Here is a 20,231-nt window from a genome sequence, read left to right as displayed (position 1 = left end):
AAGTGCTATATAGAAACCCAGCCTAAAACCCCAAACAGCAAGTAATGCAGATGTAGAAGCACTGTGGCCAGGAAAAGCACCCTAGAAAGGCAGGAACATAGGAAGAAAACAAGAGAGGAACCAGGCTCTGAGGGGTGGACAGTCCTCTTCTGGCTGTGCCGGTGGAGATTATAACAGTACATGGCCAACGTTCATAGATGACCAGCAGGGTCAAATAATAATAATCACAGTGGTTGTAGAGGGTGCAACAGGTCAGCACCTCAGGAGTAAATGTCAATTGGCTTTTCATAGCCGAGCATTCAGAGTTCGAGACAGCAGGTGCGGTAGAGAGAGAGAGTCGAAAACAGCAGGTCCAGGACAAGGTAGAACACCCAGTGAACAGGTCAGGGTTCCATAGCCGCAGGCAGAGCAGTTGAAACTGGAGCAGCAGCACGACTAAGTGGACTGGGGACAGCAAGGCGTCATCAGGCCAGGTAGTCCTGAGGCATGGTCCTAGGCCTCAGGTCCTCCGGGAGGGAAGGGAGAGAGAATCAGAGGGAGAAAACTTAAATTCACACAGGACACTGGTTAAGACAGGAGAATTACACCATATAACAGACTGACTCTAGCCCCCGACACAAACTATTGCAGCATAGATACTGGAGGCTGAGACAGGAGGGGGCAGGAGACACTGCGGCCCAGTCCAACGATTCCCCCGGGCAGGGCCAACCAGGCAGGATATAACCCCACCCACTTTGCCAAAGCAGAGCCCCCACACCACTAGAGGGATATCCGCAAACCACCAACTTACTACCCTGGGACAAGGCTGAGTATAGCCCACGAAGATCTACCCCACGGCACGAGCCCGAGGGGGCACTAACCCGGACAGGAAGATCACGTCAGTGACTCAACCCACTCAAGTGACGCACCCCTCCTAGGGACGGCATGGCAGAGCACTAGTAAGCCAGAGGCAGAGAATCCCAGTGGAGAGAGGGGAACCGGCCAGGCAGAGATAGCAAGGGTGGTGCGTCGCTCCAGTGCCTTTCCGTTCACCTTCGCACCCTTGGGCCAGACTACACTCAATCATAGGACCTACTGAAGAGATGAGTGTTCAATAAAGACTTAAAGGTTGAGTCTACGTCTCTCACATGGATAGGCAGGCCATTCCATAAAAATAGAGCTCAATAGGAGAAAGCCCTAGGGACAATAAGGAGGCCTGCATCTTGTGACCGTAGCGTACATATAGGTGCAGTGGGGGAAAAAAGAATTTGATCCAAAGCTGATTTTGTACGTTTGCCCACTGACAAAGAAAGGATCAGTCTATGATTTTAATGGTAGGTTTATTTGAACAGTGAGAGACAGAATAACAACAAAAATATCCAGAAAAACTCATGTCAAAAATGTTATAAATTGATTTGCATTTTAATGAGGGAAATAAGTATTTGACCCCCTCTCAATCAGAAAGATTTCTGGCTCCCAGGTGTCTTTTATACAGGTAACGAGCTGAGATTAGGAGCACACTCTTAAAGGGAGTGCTCCTAACTGCAGCTTGTTACCTGTAAAAAAGACACCTGTCCACAGAAGCAATCAATCAATCAACTCCAAACTCTCCACCATGGCCAAGACCAAAGAGCTCTCCAAGGATGTCAGGGACAAGATTGTAGACCTACACAAGGCTGGAATTGGCTACAAGACCATCGCCAAGCAGCTTGGTGAGAAGGTGACAACATTTGGAGCAATTATTCGCAAATGGAAGAAACACAAAAGAACTGTCAATATCCCTCGACCTGGGGCTCCATGCAAGATCTCACCTCGTGGAGTTGCAATGATCATGAGAACGGTGAGGAATCAGCCCAGAACTACACGGGAGGATCTTGTCAATGATCTCAAGGCAGCTGGGACCATAGTCACCAAGAAAACAATTGGTAACACACTACGCCATGAAGGACTGAAATCCTGCAGCGCCCGCAAGGTCCCCCTGCTCAAAAATACATATACATGCCCGTCTGAAGTTTGCCAATGAACATCTGAATGACTCAGAGGACAACTGGTGAAAGTGTTGTGGTCAGATGAGACCAAAATGGAGCTCTTTGACATCAACTCAACTCGCCATGTTTGAAGGAGGAGGAATGCTGCCTATGACCCCAAGAACACCATCTCCACCGGCAAACATGGAGGTGGAAACATTATGCTTTGGGGGTGTTTTTCTGCTAAGGGGACAGGACAACTTCACCGCATCAAAGGACGGGGCCATGTACCGTCAAATCTTGGGTGAGAACCTCCTTCCCTCAGCCAGGGCATTGAAAATGTGTCGTGGATGGGTATTCCAGCATGACAATGACCCAAAACACACGGCCAAGTCAACAAAGGAGTGGCTCAAGAAGAAGCACATTAAGGTCCTGGAGTGGCCTAGCCAGTCTCCAGACCTTAATCCCATAGAAAATCTGTGGAGGGAGCTGAAGGTTCGAGTTGCCAAACGTCAGCCTCGAAACCTTAATGACTTGGAGAAGATCTGCAAAGAAGAGTGGGACAAAATCCCTCCTGAGATGTGTGCAAACCTGGTGACCAACTACAAGAAACGTCTGACCTCTGGGATTGCCAACAAGGGTTATGCCACCAAGTACTAAGTCATGTTTTGCAGAGGGGTAAAATACTTATTTCCCTCATTAAAATGCAAATCATTTTATAACGAGAGTTGCACCCCTTCTGAAAAAACCTACACTCGATCCCTCCGATGTCAACAACTACAGACCAGTATCCCTTCTTTCTTTTCTCTCCAAAACTCTTGAACGTGCCGTCCTTGGCCAGCTCTCCTGCTATCTCTCTCAGAATGACCTTCTTGATCCTAATCAGTCAGGTTTCAAGACTGGGCATTCAACTGAGACTGCTCTTCTCTGTGTCACGGAGGCTCTCCGCACTGCTAAAGCTAACTCTCTCTCCTCTGCTCTCATACTTCTAGACCTATCTGCTGCCTTTGATACTGTGAACCATCAGATCCTCCTCTCCACCCTCTCCGAGTTGGGCATCTCCGGCGCGGCCCACGCTTGGATTGCGTCCTACCTGACAGGTCGCTCCTACCAGGTGGCGTGGCGAGAATCTGTCTCCGCACCATGCGCTCTCACCACTGGTGTCCCCCAGGGCTCTGTTCTAGGCCCTCTCCTATTCTCGCTATACACCAAGTCACTTGGCTCTGTCATATCCTCACATGGTCTCTCCTATCATTGCTATGCAGACGACACACAATTAATCTTCTCCTTTCCCCCTTCTGATAACCAGGCGGCGAATCGCATCTCTGCATGTCTGTCAGACATATCAGTGTGGATGACGGATCACCAGCTCAAGCTGAACCTCGGCAAGACGGAGCTGCTCTTCCTCCCCGGGAAGGACTGCCCGTTCCATGATCTCACCATCACGGTTGACAACTCCCTTGTGTCCTCCTCCCAGAGTGCTAAGAACCTTGGCGTGATCCTGGACAACACCCTGTCGTTCTCCACTAACATCAAGGCGGTGACCCGATCCTGTAGGTTCATGCTCTACAACATTCGCAGAGTACGACCCTACCTCACACAGGAAGCGGCGCAGGTCCTAATCCAGGCACTTATCATCTCCCGTCTGGATTACTGCAACTCGCTGTTGGCTGGGCTCCCTGCCTGTGCCATTAAACCCCTACAACTCATCCAGAACGCCGCAGCCCGTCTGGTGTTCAACCTTCCCAAGTTCTCTCACGTCACCCCGCTCCTCCGCTCTCTCCACTGGCTTCCAGTTGAAGCTCGCATCCGCTACAAGACCATGGTGATTGCCTACGGAGCTGTGAAGGGAATGGCACCTCCATACCTTCAGGCTCTGATCAGGCCCTACACCCAAACAAGGGCACTGCGTTCATCCACCACTGGCCTGCTGGCCCCCCTACCTCTGAGGAAGTACAGTTCCCGCTCAGCCCAGTCAAAACTGTTCGCTGCTCTGGCACCCCAATGGTGGAACAAGCTCCCTCACGACGCCAGGACAGCGGAGTCAATCACCACCTTCCGGAGACACCTGAAACCCCACCTCTTTAAGGAATACCTAGGATAGGATAAAGTAATCCTTCTAACCCCCCCCCCCCCCCCCCCTTAAAATATTTAGATGCACTATTGTAAAGTGGTTGTTCCACTGGATATCATAAGGTGAATGCACCATTTTGTAAGTCGCTCTGGATAAGAGCGTCTGCTAAATGACTTAAATGTAATGTAAATGTAAATAACATGTTTGACATGCGTTTTTCTGGATTTTTTTGTTGTTATTCTGTCTCTCACTGTTCAAATAAACCTAATATTAAAATTATAGACTGATCATTTCTTTGTAAGTGGGCAAACATACAAAATCAGCAGGGGATCAAATACTTTTTCCCCCCACTGTATGTACGACAGGTCCAAATCGGAGAGATAGGTAGGAGCAAGCCCATGTAATGCTTTGTAGGTTAGCGGTAAAACCTTGAAATCAGCCCTAGCCTTCACAGGAAGCCAGTTTAGAGAGGCTAGCACTGGAGTAATATGATCACATTTTTGGGTTCGAGTCAAGATTCTAGCAGCCATGTTAAGCATTAACTGAAGTTTATTTAGTGCTTTATCCAGGTAGCCGGGAAGTAGAGCATTGCAGTAGTCTAATCTAGAAGTAACAAAAGCATGGATTAGATATTCTGCATCATTTTTGGACAAAAAGTTTCAGAGTTTTGCAATGTTATGAAAATGGAAAAAAACTGTCCTTGAAATAGTATTGATATGTTCGTCAAAAGAGATATCAGGATCAAGAGTAAGGCCAAGGTCCTTCACAGTTTTATTTGAGATGATGGTACAACCATCAAGATTAATTGTCAGATCCAACAGAAGATCTCTTTGTTTCTTGTGACCAGGAACTAGCATCTCTGTTTTGTCTGAGTTTAAAAGTAAAAAATGTGCCGGCACCCACTTCCAGGGAGAGCAATTTTGGGGCTTCACCATATTTTATCGAAATGTAGAGCTGTGTATCGTCCGCATAGCAGTGAAAGTTAACATTATGTTTCCGAATGACGTCACCAAGAGGTAAAATATATTGTGAAAACAATAGTTGTCCTAAAACGGAACCTCGAGGAACACCGAAACGTACAATTGATTTGTCAGAGGACAAACCATCCACAGAGACAAACTGATATATTTCCGACAGATAAGATCTAAACCAGGCTAAAACTTGTCTGTGTAGACCAGTTAGGGTTTCCAATCTCTCCAAAAGAATGTGGTGATCGATGGTGTCAAAAGCAGCACTAAGGTCTAGGAGCACGAGGACAGATGGAGAGCCTTGGTCTGATGCCATTAAAAGGTAATTTACCACCTTCATGAGTGCAGTCTCAGTTCTTTGATTGGGGTCTAAAACAAGGCTAAAGCGTTTCGTATACATTGTTTGTCTTCAGGAAGGCAGTGACTTGCTGCGCAACAGCTTTTCCCATTTTTTTGAGAGGAATGGGAGATTTGATATAGGCCGATAGTTTTTTAATATTTTCTGGGTCAAGGTTTGTCTTTTTCAAGAGAGGCTTTATTACTGTCACTTTTAGTGAGTTTGATACACATTCGGTGGATAGGGAGCCATTAATTATGTTCAACATAGGAGAGCCAAGCACAGGAAGCAGCTTTTTCAGTAGTTTAGTTGGAATAGGGTCCAGTACGCAGCTTGAAGGTTTAGAAGCCATAACTATTTTCATGTGTCAAGAGTGAATGTGTCAAGAGATATAGGATTTTAAAAACTTGAGTGTTTCCATTGATCCTAGGTCCTGGCAGTGTTGTGCAGACTCGTGACAACTGAGCTTTGGAGAAATATGCAGATTCAAAGAGGAGTCCGTAATTTGCTTTCTAATGATAATGATATTTTCGTTGAAGAAGTTCATGAATTCATCACTGCTGGAGTGAAAGCCATCCTCTCTTGCTGTTTTTTAGTTAGCTTTGCGACAGTATACATTTTTTATTTTGGATTGTTCTTATTCTGCTCAATTAGTTTGGAAAAATAGGATGATTGAGCAGCAGTGAGGGCCCTTCGATATTGCACGGTACTGTCTTACCAAGCTTGTCGGAAGTCTTCCAGTTTGGCGGAGCTCCATTTCCATTCCAATTTTCTGAAAGCTTGCTTCAGGCCTCTGGTATTTTCTGTATACCAGGGAGCTAGTTTCTTGTGACAAATGTTTTTGTACTCCGACGTCCTTGGGTAGGTGGAGGGAGTCTGGAAGGGCATCTAGGAATCTTTGGGTTGTCTGAGAATTCATAGCACGGCTTTTGATGATCCTTGGTTGGGGTCTAAGCAGATTATCTGTTGCGATTGTAAACGTAATAAGATGGTGGTCCGATAGTCCAGGATTATGAGGAAAAACATTAAGATCCACAATATTTATTCCACGGGACAAAACTTTGTCCAGGGTATGACTGTGGCAGTGAGTAGGTCCAGAGACAAAACCCACTGAGTCGATGATGGCTCCGAAAGCCTTTTGGATCTGTGGACCTTTCCATGTGAATATTAAAGTCACCAAAAATGTGAATATTATCTGCCATGACTACAAGGTCCGATAAGAATTCAGGGAACTCAGTGGGGAACTCTATATATGGTCCTGCAGGTCTGTAAACAGTAGCTATAAAAAGTGATTGAGTAGGCTGCATAGATTTCATGACTAGAAGCTCAAAAGACAAAAACGCAGTCTTTTTTCTTTTTTTTTTAGGTAAATTGAAATTTGCTATCATAAATGTTAGCAACACCTCCGCCTGTGCGGGATGCGCAGGGGATATGGTCACTAGTGTAACCAGGAGGAGAGGCCTAATTTAACACAGTAAATTCATCAGGCTTAAGCCATGTTTCAGTCAAGCCAATCACATCAAGATTATGATCAGTGATTAGTTCATTGACTATAACTGCCTTGGAAGTGAGGGATCTAACATTAGAGGGATCTAACATTTAGTAGCCCTATTTTGAGATATCATAATCTTTTTCAATAATGACAGGAATGGAGGAGGTCTTTATTCCAGTGAGATTGCTAGTGAACACCGCCATGATTAGTTTTGCCCAACAGAGATCGAGGCTGAGCTGACTACACTAACTATGCTAGTGCCAGACTCCACTAAACTGGCAGGCTGGCTGGCAGCTTGCTGCCTGGTCTGCACCCTATCTCATTGTGGAGCTAGAGGAGTTAGAGCCCTGTCACTCCTGAGCAAGCCAAGCTTGGTTCTGTTTGTGGACACCCGATTAGACAACATGTTGTGGATGAGTCGGATGAGTCCCAGAAAGAGGGCATATTATCTACAAATTCTTTCTTTTGGGAGGCACAGAAAACAGTTTTCTACCAGCGATTGAGTTGTGAGACTGTTGTAGAGCTCATCACTCCCCCTAACTGGGAGGGGGCCAGAGAATTACTCAATGCCGACACATCTTTCTAGCTGATTTACACGCTGAAGCTATGTTGTGCTTGGTGACCTGACTGTTTCATCCGAACATCGTTGGTGCAGACGTGGATAACAATATCCCTATACTCTCTACACTCGCCAGTTTTAGCCTTAGCTAGCCCCCTCTTCAGATTAGTTTTTACGTCGGTAGCCCTTCCCCCTGGTAACTTACTTATGCGTTACATTTTTTTTAATTATTATTATTAAAAATTATTATTATTATTTTTGCGTTACATTTATTGTCCTGTGTAAGTATAAGCAGGAAATGCATCACCTATGCCTCTACTGCCATTCATTCCAATTAGACAGGTTTTGGATTTCTCCCTGACTAAGGTGGCTGCCATTGTTACCCATTTTGGATCTTTGAGGGTTTATGAAACATCCGTCTAGTCATTTAATAGGATCTCTATGACCAAACCCCTATCTACGTCACTTCCGAAATTTGAGGGAGAAGTGAGATGGCAGAGCTGTCGCTATATCTCACTAATGTCAACATCTCTTTGGGGAAAGCTATGGACGCCGAAAAGGTGCGATTGTGTCATAATTGCAATTTTAGACCTGTTCTCATGAGTTTAGCCAATAAAAAACGATTGTGTGTTGTGTTTGTTTTAGCTAGCGATCTAACGTTAATACTTCCTTGTAGCATCAGCAACTAGCTATATATCTAGCTTTCTATTTCGAGCATGAATAAATATGTGCATTCTGTAGGCTATTTGTTCACAATTATAACACAGACATAGCTGGCTATGAATCAGTCACTCACAGAAACTGCTTGAAAAACCTGTTGGAATGTTTTCATTCAAATGGGGATTTACTAACCTCAAAATAACGTGAGACAAACAGCCCTATAATGTAGCTGCTAAGTTTTCTAGTGCTAACATGATAGTAAAATCCTGTTTCTACCAGCTGTAACCAAACATGTCTTGAGAATAGACTGTTTTTGTTGTTGTTGGTGATGATGATTGACAGAGCTCCAATATGGTGAAGGAGTTTGAGAGTGTGGAGCTGGGAGACATAGGGATGAAGAAGCAGAAGGTGCCCCGAAGAACAATTTACTTTGCCAGTGGAGAGACCATGGAGGAATACAGCACAGATGAAGAAGAAGAGGAGGAAGTGCAAGCTTCTATAGCTGTTAAGACCTCAGCTGACCCTGTTGGTTTCTATGTCCTTATAAATTCAAATTGGACTTTACTCCATGACATGAGCTTGAATAGAATGACATTTTCCTGCATTTTGTTAACTTTGTTTTCTTATTGTGTCATTTTTGTTATAGTCCAGGTTGACTTGGGGTCCATATTTTTTGTTTCACATGTGGAGAGTGGCAACCTCCACTATTTCAGGTAAATGTGGTATTACGTATACTAGACTAAAGATACACATATGATGAGTGTCAAAATATATCCTATATAAATGTCATGTTCTGTGTCTTGGTAATACTGTGCCTCTGCCTTGTGCTTTCAGTTTGTGACTATCTTGGGGAGAGAATGGCCTCATTGTTTGGCATTACCTCACCTAAGTACCAGTATGCTATTGACGAGTACTACAGAATGAAAAAGGAGGTACGTTGTCTTGTCAATGGGGGAAGCATCTACTGGCAGACCTTGGAATGCTTAATTACTACTAATGTGTTACCACTATTTTGTCACTACTTGTTACTACTCCAAGGTGTAGTTTAGTATCCCTGCTCCTCATTCATGTTGTGACTGACAGGAGGAGGAGGAGGAGGAGGAGAACCGGCTGTCTGAGGAGGCAGAGCGTCGTTTTGAGGAGGAGCGTGACCAGGAGATGCAGCAGCCAGCCATGGAGCAGCCGGAGGGTAAAGCCTCCTTCGTCAACGTCACCTTTGAGCTGGATCAAGATGCCACACCTGATGCCAACAGATTCCCTGCCCCCATCCCCACCTAACAGTTCAATTAAATGGACATCTTCACATTTCACGATGTAGCCTCCTCAGCATTTTTGCTATAGTGTAGTTCTTATTTTTGTATCATATTGATCATGTTCTATTAATACTGTAAGTCAGACATGAGACAGAATACATTTTTTAGTTGCTGTGTTGTCAATATGCATTAACTTTTGTGTGCAATGAACATTGCTGTGCGTCAGTGAATGAGCACACACATTATAGATATGATGCTGATTTTAACTATTTGCGGGTTTAAGAGATCTCTATGATACATTTTTTCAGGTACTTAATAACATTGTTATACAATAAGTTAGCAGCGAGATAAGTGACCTTTCTAAAACCATTTCAGAGGTGGATAATGTTATTGGAATAGTTGATTTATTTCAGTTGGAAATTGCTTTTTATATTCATTGTCAACTATGACAATTTTCCCCTTAAAATACCCACAAATATCCTATTGCTTTACTATGACTAGTTCTCCTGTTCTTTTCAGAAAGTTCATCAAAATGATGTTGGGAACTGTCCTCCAGGCCTTTAACAAAACTTCACACGTTGCTTGTTGGCATCTGTGCTCACACTTCAGTCATTACTATTGTCCAGAACCATATATTTAGAAATAGCTCTGCTGAAGTTTACCTTATCTGCCATGATCCCTTCTATAAGCCTTCTATAAGGCTTGAGAAGTAAGCCCAAGGTAAAGCGAAACATGTTTAAAAAATATCTGCTGCTTTTCTTTTGAACAGCAGTATTGTCAAGATAACTACTTTTCACAGTCCCCAAATAATATGAAATGCCACTTTATTAGGGCTGGTTGTATAAGGAAAATATGTTCCCATCCTACGGTATTCACACTACACACCTTTACCCAAGGAAAGAAAAACTGAAAGGCCAACATAATTATGTAAAAACATTTTATAATGTGTTAATGGAAAAACAGTTTCATTTGAAGGCTTTTTATAATAACTTTTAGAGTAAAATACATAGTATAGAAAATGAAAATACAATGTACACTACATTAATAAACATTTAAACAGGTCATACAACTGTTGTATTTTGAAGTCTTCACAAGTTATTTTTTAAACAACTGAGTTCCAGTGAGTGTCTAGAAGTTTTACTGTAACATTTATCTTCTTCTTGCTGAGTCTAGTAGTCCCCAGTTTGACAGAAGATTCATGTATCGTCAAGGTCAGCTGTGTTGCTGTCGTTGTCGTTAGCAACCAGAACTTCCCTGTTTTCATAAGTCCAGAATCCGTTGAGATCAATGAGGATGCTGGTTACTGTGTCTCCTTGGCTGCTGTTCACTAGATCCTGCAACGTGATCTTGTAGGGATCCTTTGGCTTCACCATGTCAAAGATCTCATCCTGAAGGCACAACATTGCGACTTATTAAAATCATTGAGTTAATTATTGAAATCATCATTAAAGATGGAATCCACAGTGGGGGAAACAGCGCCACTCTCCGCCCCACGGCCGTTGTTATTGTTTTTGTTTTGTTGAAGCAGAGCTGGGGAGCATCAAGGTGAAAGAAATGTCAGTAAATATGCTGCTGTTCTTTCACGCATGCAATGACGTCTGAGGGAAAAAACTGTGTTCTTTGCAGTCATTTCTTGTAATATCGCAAACGGACGTATCACCATTAAAGATTCCAGTTTTAAAAACAAAATCCCTACTAGTACAAATGAGAATGCAGTTTGAGACTGTAAAAAAAGGTCAGGGAACTTCGATTTTATGGCATGAGAAATTTGAATCAATGTAAAATTTGTATAAACAAACTCAGAATAGAGCTTGGGGAAACACTGAACACCTACTGAGCACAATACCTTCTGGTTAACTCCATACAAATGCTTGACGCCCACACTAACATGCTGACCAGAACACTCGTGTCGCGTGTGTCCCAAAATAAATGGACACATACATGTTATTCAATTATTTCACCCACACTGCTCGTGCGCGCCAACGAGCGTCTGCGTTGCCAAGCGCTAAAACAGAAGTCAGTTCTATTTGTGACACTGAACGCAGTGCAAGTCCTGCCTCTCCCATCTCCTCATTGGTTTATAGAAGCATATACCCACGTGCCATCTCCTCATTGGTTATACCCACGTGGGTAATTGATAAATGAACTGAGGTTGGTGGGTCAGTTGTGGTAATACACCTTATTATGAATGCTAGATGCCAATCGCCATATAAAGTCCAAAGAAGAAAAACGCTGGAAGGAGGAGAGATGAGTAGAAATGAGTCGGTTGACCGTTTTATGTGTGGATTAATTGTCGGAGTCGATGACCTTGTGCATCTCAGGTAAAATAACTCAACGTTTATATCCCAGGACAAATTAGCTAACAACAGCAAGCTTGCTAAATTGGACAAATTTGCTAGCAACTTCAAGCTAGCTAGCTTCAAATTAATATAATTGGTTCAGAGTTTGTTGTGATATTTCAACCTGCGAGTCGTGATCGCGTTTGGTGTGGGGGGACAAAATCAATTTGCGCACAATGGCTTTTGGGCATGGTGTAACCACACAATATTTCTGGAGGAAATGGATACTTCAAGTTGATTTACAGTAACCAGTAGTATACTTCAGAGTTCCTTACTCCATGGTGAATTCGGTAACAGGGGACAAAGTCTATTTACCTTGACATCCTGGAAGGACACCGACTCCTGGCCATGGATTTTCATCTGCTCCTGAATGGCCTGGTGGAAAATACATGAAGCAAAAATACATGATGCAATTTTCAGATGTAGATCAATTATTATTATTATTCTCATTGATTGGTTTGATAAAGTGACTTAATAAAAAACAATTGCTCACAAAAAAAGTTGATAATTGATATAGATATCTTTTTTTTTTCTCCCCAATTTCATGGTATCCAATTGGTTGTTACAGTCTTGTCTCATCGCTGCAACTCCTTTACGGACTTGGGAGATGCGAAGGTCGAGAGCCATGCGCCCTCCGAAACACGACCCTGCCAAGGCCCGCCACAAGGAGTCGCTAGAGCACGATGAGACAAGGACATCCCGGCCGGACAAACCCTCCCATAACCCAGATGGCGCTGGGCCAATTGTGCGCCGCCTCATGGGTCTCCCGGGCACGACCGGCTGTGACACAGCCTGGGAACGAACCCGAGTCTGTAGTGACGCCTCAGCACTGCCATGCAGTGCCTTAGACTGCTGCGCTACTCGGGAGGCCCATGACAACACTTTTTATTCAGTGAGCAGGATTTCAGATGGAGAGATCTCACTGTCTACTCTGCTGTCTCTATTTATCCCTCTGATGTCTCACCCTGAAGAAGTAGTTGAGTGCGAAGACGTTGAGGTAGCCCTTATTCTCCATGTCCAGCAGCTTGAAGATGTACTGCAGCGCTGCAGGCTCCTTCCTGTTCTCCAGAGCCAGGACAAAGTCCAGGTACGTCTTATAGTCCTGGGAGACACAGGGTCAAGACCAGATTAAGCATCAAATCAGGTCATAACACATTTCACACTTACTGTGTCCTTTGATAAAATCTTAGAACGACTATTATGTGATAATGGTCTTATGCCACGTGGAATCTGAGCAATTCTGAGTAAGAGTGTGTTTTAGATGGTTTTGTACAGTTCAAAGTCATCGTATTTGGTTAAACTATTTTAAATGTAGACAAACAAAGAGCTATAAACCTGCAAGGAGAGTCTTTGCAACACACCAACATCAATCATCTATTCTAAGTGTGCATATGTATAGTAAAATAGGTCAGAACAGCAGGCAAGGTTCTTACCATCTCTCCGTCGTAGGTGAGGCACTCCTGGTACACGCGGTCCAGAAAGATGCTGGTCAGAGTGCCAGTGCCGTAGCGAGACAGCTCCTCCTTACTGAGCATGCCGTTGTGGTCCTTGTCAAGATTCAGGTACTGGCCTGCAAAAGGGAACACAGGATTGACCATCTTACCAAGAGGGCAAGGAGAAAGATCATCTGGAATCTCTTTTTTATTTGAACATTCAGGTGTTACCGGCTTCAGATTAGCCTAATGTCTATGAGGCAATTTTTTATCAAATAGCTGCTGTGTACCATAAACTCTAAGAGCAGAGGGTGCAGAGAACCAATTGGATTCCTGGCTCTCCTTGGAAAGCTCCTCATCTCTCAGCTCGAGTAGATCATCCAAAAAGCTGCAGGCCAAGATGTCTTGAATCTTAATTTTCCCTGAGAATAAACATGAATAAATGGAACAAGATGTTATTTTGTCAGAGTACGCACAGACAAACAAGTTATAGGCATGACAAAGAAGTTATAGAAATCTTACAGAAGTCTGCACATTTGACAAATATGTTTTTGGTTAGTTATCATAAGTAACAAACCAGTCCGTAGGGGATCCAGGAAAAAGAAGAACTTGCGGACAGCGGTGCAGACATAGAAGGAATAGAAGGACTTCTCCAGGCCATCCAGCTGAGGGAGTGTGGGAATCAGCTCTAAAATGTAGTTCTCCAAGTCCTATCACATTACAAAACACACACATATCATCTCAACAATAAGTCAAATCTGAATTCTAAACAGTCTGATGTTCAACCTATAGTGAATCTGGGGCAACTTGGACAATTTACACCCCAAAAGTTCATAACATTTGTCGCGTTGCTGGAAAAAACTAATCAAATAAAATTGTATTAGTCACATGCGCCGAATACAACAGGTGTAGACCTTAAAATGGCAGGAAGCTTGGCCCCAGTGATATACTGGGCTGTTCACACTACCCACTGTAATGCCTTGCGGTCGGAGGCCGAGCAGTTGCTATACCAGGCAGTGACGCAACCAGTCAGGATGCTCTCGATGGTGCAGCTGTTGAACCTTTTGAGGATCTGAGGACCCATGCCAAATCTTTTCAGTCTCCTGAGGGGAAATAGCTTTTGTCGTGCCCTCTTCACGATTGTATTGGTATGCTTAGACCATGTTAGTTTGTTGGTGATGTGGACACCAAAGAACTTGAAGCTCTCAAACTGCTCCACTGCAACCCTGTAGATGAGAATGGGGGCATGCTTGGTCCTCTTTTTCCTGTAGTCCACAATAATTTCCTTTGTCTTGATCACATTGAGGGAGAGGTTGTTGTCCTGGCACCACACGGCCAGGTATCGGACCGCCTCCCTATAGGCTGTGTCGTCGTTGTCGGTGATCATTGGCAAACTTAATGATGGTGTTGAAGTCGTGCCTGGCCACACAGTCATGAGTGAACAGGGAGTACAGGAGGGGACTCAGCACGCACCCCTGAGGGGCCCCTGTGTTGAGGATCAGCGTGGCGGATGTGTTGTTACCTATCCTTACCACCTGGGGGCGGCCCGTCAGGAAGTCCAGGATCCAGTTGCAGAGAGAGGTGTTTAGTCCCAGGGTCCTTAGCTTATTGATGAGCTTTGAGGACACTATGGTGTTGAACGCTGAGCTGTAGTCAATGAATAGCATTCTCACATAGGTGTTCCTTTTGTCCAGGTGGGAAAGGGCAGTGTGGAGTGCAATAGAGATGGTGTCATCTGTGGATCTGTTGGGGCGGTATGTAAACTGGAGTGGGTCTAGGGTTTCTGGGATAATGTTGTTGATGTGAGTCATGACCAGCCTTTCAAAGCACTTCATGGCTACAGACGTGAATGCTACGGGTCGGTAGTCATTTAGGCAAGTTACCTTAGTGTTCTTGGGCACAGGCACTATGGTGGTCTGCTTAAAACATGTTGGTATTATAGACTCGGACAGGGAGAAGTTGAAAATGTCAGTGAAGACACTTGCCAGTTGGTCAGCGCATGCTCGCAGTACACGTCCTGGTAATCTGTCTGGCCCTGCGGCCTTGTGAATCTTGAGCTGTTTAAAAAGGTCTTACTCACATTGGCTGCGGAGAGCATGATCACACAGTCTTCTGGAACAGCTGGTGCTCTCATAAATGTTTCAGTGTTATTTGCCTCGAAGCGAGCATAGTAGTTTAGCTCGTCTGGTAGGATCGTGTCACTGGGCAGCTCTCGGCTGTGCTTCCCTTTGTAGTCTGTAATGGTTTGCAAGCCCTGCCACATCCGATGAGCATCAGAACCGGTGTAGTACGATTCAATCTTAGTCCTGTATTGACGCTTTGCCAGTTTGATGGTTCGTCGGAGGGCATAGCGGGATTTCTTATAAGCTTCCGGGTTAGAGTCCCGCTCCTTGAAAGCGGCAGCTCTACCCTTTAGTTCAGTGAGGATGTTGCCTGTAACCCATGGCTTCTAGGTTGGGTATGTACGTAAGGTCACTGTTGGGACGACATCATCGAAGCACTTATTGATGAAGCCAATGACTGATGTGGTGTACTACTCAATGACATCGGAGGAATCCCGGAACATATTCCAGTTTGTGCTAGCAAAACAGTCCTGTAGCTTAGCATCTGCTTCATCTGACCACTTTTTTATTGATCTAGTCACTGGTGCTTCCTGCTTTAATTTTTGCTTGTAAGCAGGAATCAGGAGGATAGAATTATGGTCAGATTTGCCAAATGGAGGGAGAGCTTGGTATGCATCTCTGTGTGTGGAGTAAAAGTGGTCCAGATTTAACATGCTGATAGAAATGTGGTAAACCGGATTTAAGTTTCCCTGCATTAATGTCCCTGGCTACTGGGAGCGCCGCCTCTGGGTGAGCGTTTTCTTGTTTGCTTATGGTGGAATACAGCTCATTCAATGCCGTCTTAGTGCCAGCTTCCGACTGTGGTGGTATGTAAACAGCTACAAAAAATACAGATGAAAACTCTCTAGGTAGATAGTGTGGTCTACAGCTTATCATGAGATAAGGCGAGCAATAGCTTGAGACAAAAATACCTGCCGGTACAGCGTATCACCAGACAACTGTATGTTGATAGTGTCGTCGTTCAGCCACGACTCCGTGAAGCATAAGATTTTACAGTTTTGAATGTCCCGTTGGTAGTTTAATCTTGCGCGTAGGTCATCAATTTTATTCACCAAAGATTGTACGTTTGCTAGCAGAATGGAAGGAAGTGGTGGTTTATTCAATCGCCTACGAATTCTCAGAAGGCAGCCCAGCCTCTGGCCTCTTTTTCGCCGCCTCCTCTTCATGCAAATCACGGGGATCTGGGCCTGTTCCCGAGAAAGCATAATATCGTTCGTGACGGGCTCGTCAGACTCGTTAAAAGGAAAAAAAGGATTCTGCCAGTCCATGGTGAGTAATCGGAGTCCTGATGTCCAGAAGTTATTTTCGGTCATAAGAGATGGTAGCGGCAACATTATGTACAAAATAAGTTTAAAAAAAACCAGTTACAAACAACACAAATAAATGAACAAAAAAACACCATCGGTTGGTTAAACAAAGGCAAATGGGTCACTGAGAAGAACATGTCACTGAGAAGAACAACACCCTGTAACCAGAGATGCTTCACAGGAGGGTGGTTCCTGCATCATGGTCATAGTAAATATCATCTTTCACATCTCTGAAAAGCACAAATGGGTCTCAATAGGAATCATGAGAAAGTAGGGAGGGAAGGAATATCCCTATTTCACTAAGGAACCATCAACACAAGATTTTGGTGTAAAAGTAAAGTAGTGAGTGCTTACAGACTCACGGAGGTAGCCCTGTCCAGCCACGTCATAGAGACTCAGCCCTATCCTCGTCTGGTGAAGCCACACTGGAAGAAGAGACATCAATATCAAAATCAGGACAAGGCACTTATCAAACACTCTTACAAAATACCAACTTCACTTTCTCACCAAACTCAACACATTTTCACTTAGGGCCCTCAAAAAGTATGGATGTGGGTTCGCAGACCCACTGCGGCCCCTCATGATGAGTTCCAATTTTTTGTGGCTCCCACCCCATCAAAGTTGCCCATCCCTGATGTACAACATGCCATTACACCAGACTTAGTTAGATAGCACATTTTATGTGATAATTTTCTTCTGTAGTCCCTAGGCAGAAAACAGCAATATAACACTAATATACAATAATAGACAAAATAATGATATTTTGTTTAAAGGTATCTGACATCTTAAGAGTAGGAATGTCTTAATTTTCACATGACTGGTTTGCCTTTAGCCACTTTTTCAGGTTTTGATGCTAGTAAAGGTACTGCACTCTCTTGGTTGGCAGGGTGTTCCATTATCCAGATGCTCTGACTGAAAAAGTTGTCTGGACAAATTTGTTGGACCTAAGTTATGGATGAACGTTATGGATGCAAGACGATAGGAGACATGGATAATAAACTGACCTTTTCTCATAACATAGTTAAAGAACTGCATAATTGATATCCTGCCATATGGATCGTTGTGGAGAAGTTTGGCATACACTCTGGCAGTGAAGAACTGCCTAGGAGCGAAAGGCGGGACAAAAAAAACTGTTAGAAGATTTCCACGTTCCATTCCAAGATATAATGTCAAAAATGGTTAATGAGCTTAGTGTTCCATCTGCTTGTGACACACATAGTCCTGGGGTGTATTCATTAGTTGCTCACCGTTGCAAAAAGTTTTACACTGCAAAAAAACAAACATTTTGCAACGGAAACATTAACTCTAAACCAGGGATCATCAACTAGATTCAGTTGCAGGCAAATGTTTTCTTGAGCAGATGGTAAGGGGGCAGGAACATAATTACAAATAATTTGTAGACTGCAAATTGACAACAAGAAACGAATATAATATTAGATTAAAACATAATATTTTCAAACCTTGCTTACATTTACATTTACATTACATTTAAGTCATTTAGCAGACGCTCTTATCCAGAGTGACTTACAAATTGGTGCATTCACCTTATGATATCCAGTGGAACAACCACTTTACAATAGTGCATCTAAATTTTTTAAGGGGGGGGGGGGGGGGGGGGGGGGGGGTTAGAAGGATTACTTTATCCTATCCTAGGTATTCCTTAAAGAGGTGGGGTTTCAGGTGTCTCTCTTACATTTGTATACAATCACATATACTGTACCTCTCTATTATTCGTGGGAATACTTTGGAGCAGATTTACAAAATAAAAATTGCTATGGTGCAAAACGTTTTGCTACGACTAATAAATCCACCCCTAGTTTACACATACAGTATGTCTCATTATGGTATTCATGTTGCCTTTTCACACCAGCTAAAAACATGCTTTTGGGCTAATATGAATGTAAACAGTGTTAATTCTGCTCAAGTGATTAGCACAAAACGTTGTGGCTCCAAAACGTAATATGCCGAGTACTCACTTGCACTTAACTCCTGCTTTTTCTCCAACCTTCAGAAAACTGTCATAGCTTATCATTGCCTCCTCTCCTGTCATGGGTGGCACTTGATGTTTGTCAAGCAGAAACCACAGATTCTAGATAACAGAAAGAAGGTGTAGGTTAAATAATTAGGTTTGATTACTTTAATAGTGCCATGGACTTACCAGATTCCAGTGCTTGTAAATCTTTCTATTTGACTAAATAGTTGTTTGATTGAACCAGATATCAGTCTCACTTGTAACTCCTCATTGTCCAGAAGCTCCCGGCTCTTCCTCTGCAGAAAGACAGCTCTGGACTCCTCTCGCAGCTTCTGCAGGAGAACTTCATCCTCTGCAGGAAGCTATAGGGATCACACAGATATATAAGACTTCAGAAACCATGATCCTTTCAGCCCCTCACAGAATAATTTCAGTCCCGTTTGGCTCAGTTGGTAGAGCTTGGTGCTTGCAACGCCAGGGTTGTGGGTTCCATTCCCACGGGGGAAATGTATGCACTCATACTGTAAGTCGCTCTGAATAAAAGCGTCTGCTAAATGACCCTAACATTTTTTTTTTTTAATTGACACGTTGTGAATATCACAATTGCTATAAAGATGTCAAAACACCACCAAAGAATTATCTGATTAGTTAGCTAGAATGTTTCTGTCAGAATGTTCAATTGCCCTGTAGTAGAAGCGTGGAATGTTCCTGTAGTTCTCTCTGTTGCCTCCACCCCTCCACTCTGTGTAGTATTTAGTGAAGAGTGCCGTCTCTTCTGCTTTCTTCTCCTCCTCAGTCCTCTCATCTGTACAGAAATGGATACATGTTGACACAATAAGGCTTTGTGAATGTTCAATAATTGAGTGGGTAGATTGCTAGTTATCTCGTTTTTCTTACACAAAAATAAATAATTAGATAACTAGCTATTCATAAATATGACTAGCTAGCTGAAATTAGCCTAACATTAGCTAGCTAACTTGCTATCTAAAAAAACACAACAGATCTAGCTATGGACGTAGAAAACCTTTCTTGGAGGATGCCAATCTTCTTTTCAAAAGTTCCTTCCAGTGTACTACCGTATCGTTTGACATTTTAACTTCTGTTTATTCCTAATAACATGAAAACAAGCTAATCAATGTTATGATAACTTATTTTTTCAGCTTCTCTGACATGTCTAAACAATCGTTAGCTCGCTTGGGATTGGTCGGCTAACGACTTCTTGTTCTTCGGTGGGGTTTATCGGCGCTTGGCATCCAACGTTATGGTGCATTACCGCCACCTACTGTACTGGGGTGTAGACCAGAGACGGAGAAACAAAATTCTACCTGCCCCGTTGCTCTTAAAAAATATAAAATATTTGAGACTATATCTAATGACGTTCTACTCTATATACTCATTAAACTAATTTCCTGTATCCCCTTCTCCGGCGTCACTACAGACCCTGGTTCGATTCCAGGCTGTATCACAACCGACCGTGATTGGGAGTCACATAGGGCGGCGCACACAGCGTCGTCCGGGTTTGGCCGGAGTAGGCCGTCATTGTAAATAAGAATTTGTTCTTAACTGACTTGACTAGTTAATTAAGGGTTAAATAAAATAAAATAATTAAAATTCTCTCTCATACTTGATCTCACCCTCTCTCTTTCCCTCTGATACTGCCCACACTGTAGCAATACATGCTCCACCGTCCTGGCAATAATCACACTTTCCTGTTGGATGCTTTCCTATCACATTTAAGGACTTATTCAACCGGCTGTGTCCCGCCCTT

At 43.5% G+C, this 20,231-nt stretch overlaps 2 protein-coding genes across 2 annotated transcripts; one reads left to right on the top strand and one right to left on the bottom strand.

Moving 5' to 3' along the window:
• The first annotated feature begins 7,816 nt into the window (after positions 1-7,816).
• fam177a1a (family with sequence similarity 177 member A1a) lies at positions 7,817-9,346 on the top strand. Its single transcript, XM_014211120.3, has 5 exons — positions 7,817-7,936; positions 8,379-8,561; positions 8,683-8,749; positions 8,871-8,968; positions 9,120-9,346. The coding sequence occupies exons 1-5, from the start codon at positions 7,868-7,870 to the stop codon at positions 9,312-9,314; spliced, it is 612 nt and encodes a 203-aa protein (XP_014066595.1). The 5' UTR covers positions 7,817-7,867; the 3' UTR covers positions 9,315-9,346.
• Positions 9,347-10,212: 866 nt separating this feature from the next.
• On the bottom strand, positions 10,213-19,685 carry ppp2r3c (protein phosphatase 2, regulatory subunit B'', gamma). The gene is made up of 12 exons (XM_014211119.3): positions 19,488-19,685; positions 19,147-19,268; positions 18,721-18,825; positions 18,468-18,580; positions 17,496-17,593; positions 16,846-16,916; positions 13,639-13,771; positions 13,352-13,483; positions 13,062-13,198; positions 12,593-12,730; positions 11,944-12,003; positions 10,213-10,677 (listed from the first exon to the last, which is right to left on the bottom strand). The coding sequence occupies exons 1-12, from the start codon at positions 19,552-19,554 to the stop codon at positions 10,486-10,488; spliced, it is 1,368 nt and encodes a 455-aa protein (XP_014066594.1). The 5' UTR covers positions 19,555-19,685; the 3' UTR covers positions 10,213-10,485.
• Positions 19,686-20,231: the final 546 nt, after the last annotated feature.

Source organism: Salmo salar, chromosome 09 (assembly GCF_965601325.2).
Source record: "Salmo salar chromosome 09, fSalSal1, whole genome shotgun sequence".
NCBI classification, from domain to species: domain Eukaryota; kingdom Metazoa; phylum Chordata; class Actinopteri; order Salmoniformes; family Salmonidae; genus Salmo; species Salmo salar.
Note: the sequence above shows the minus strand (reverse complement) of the source record. Positions and strands in the feature narration are given on the sequence as shown.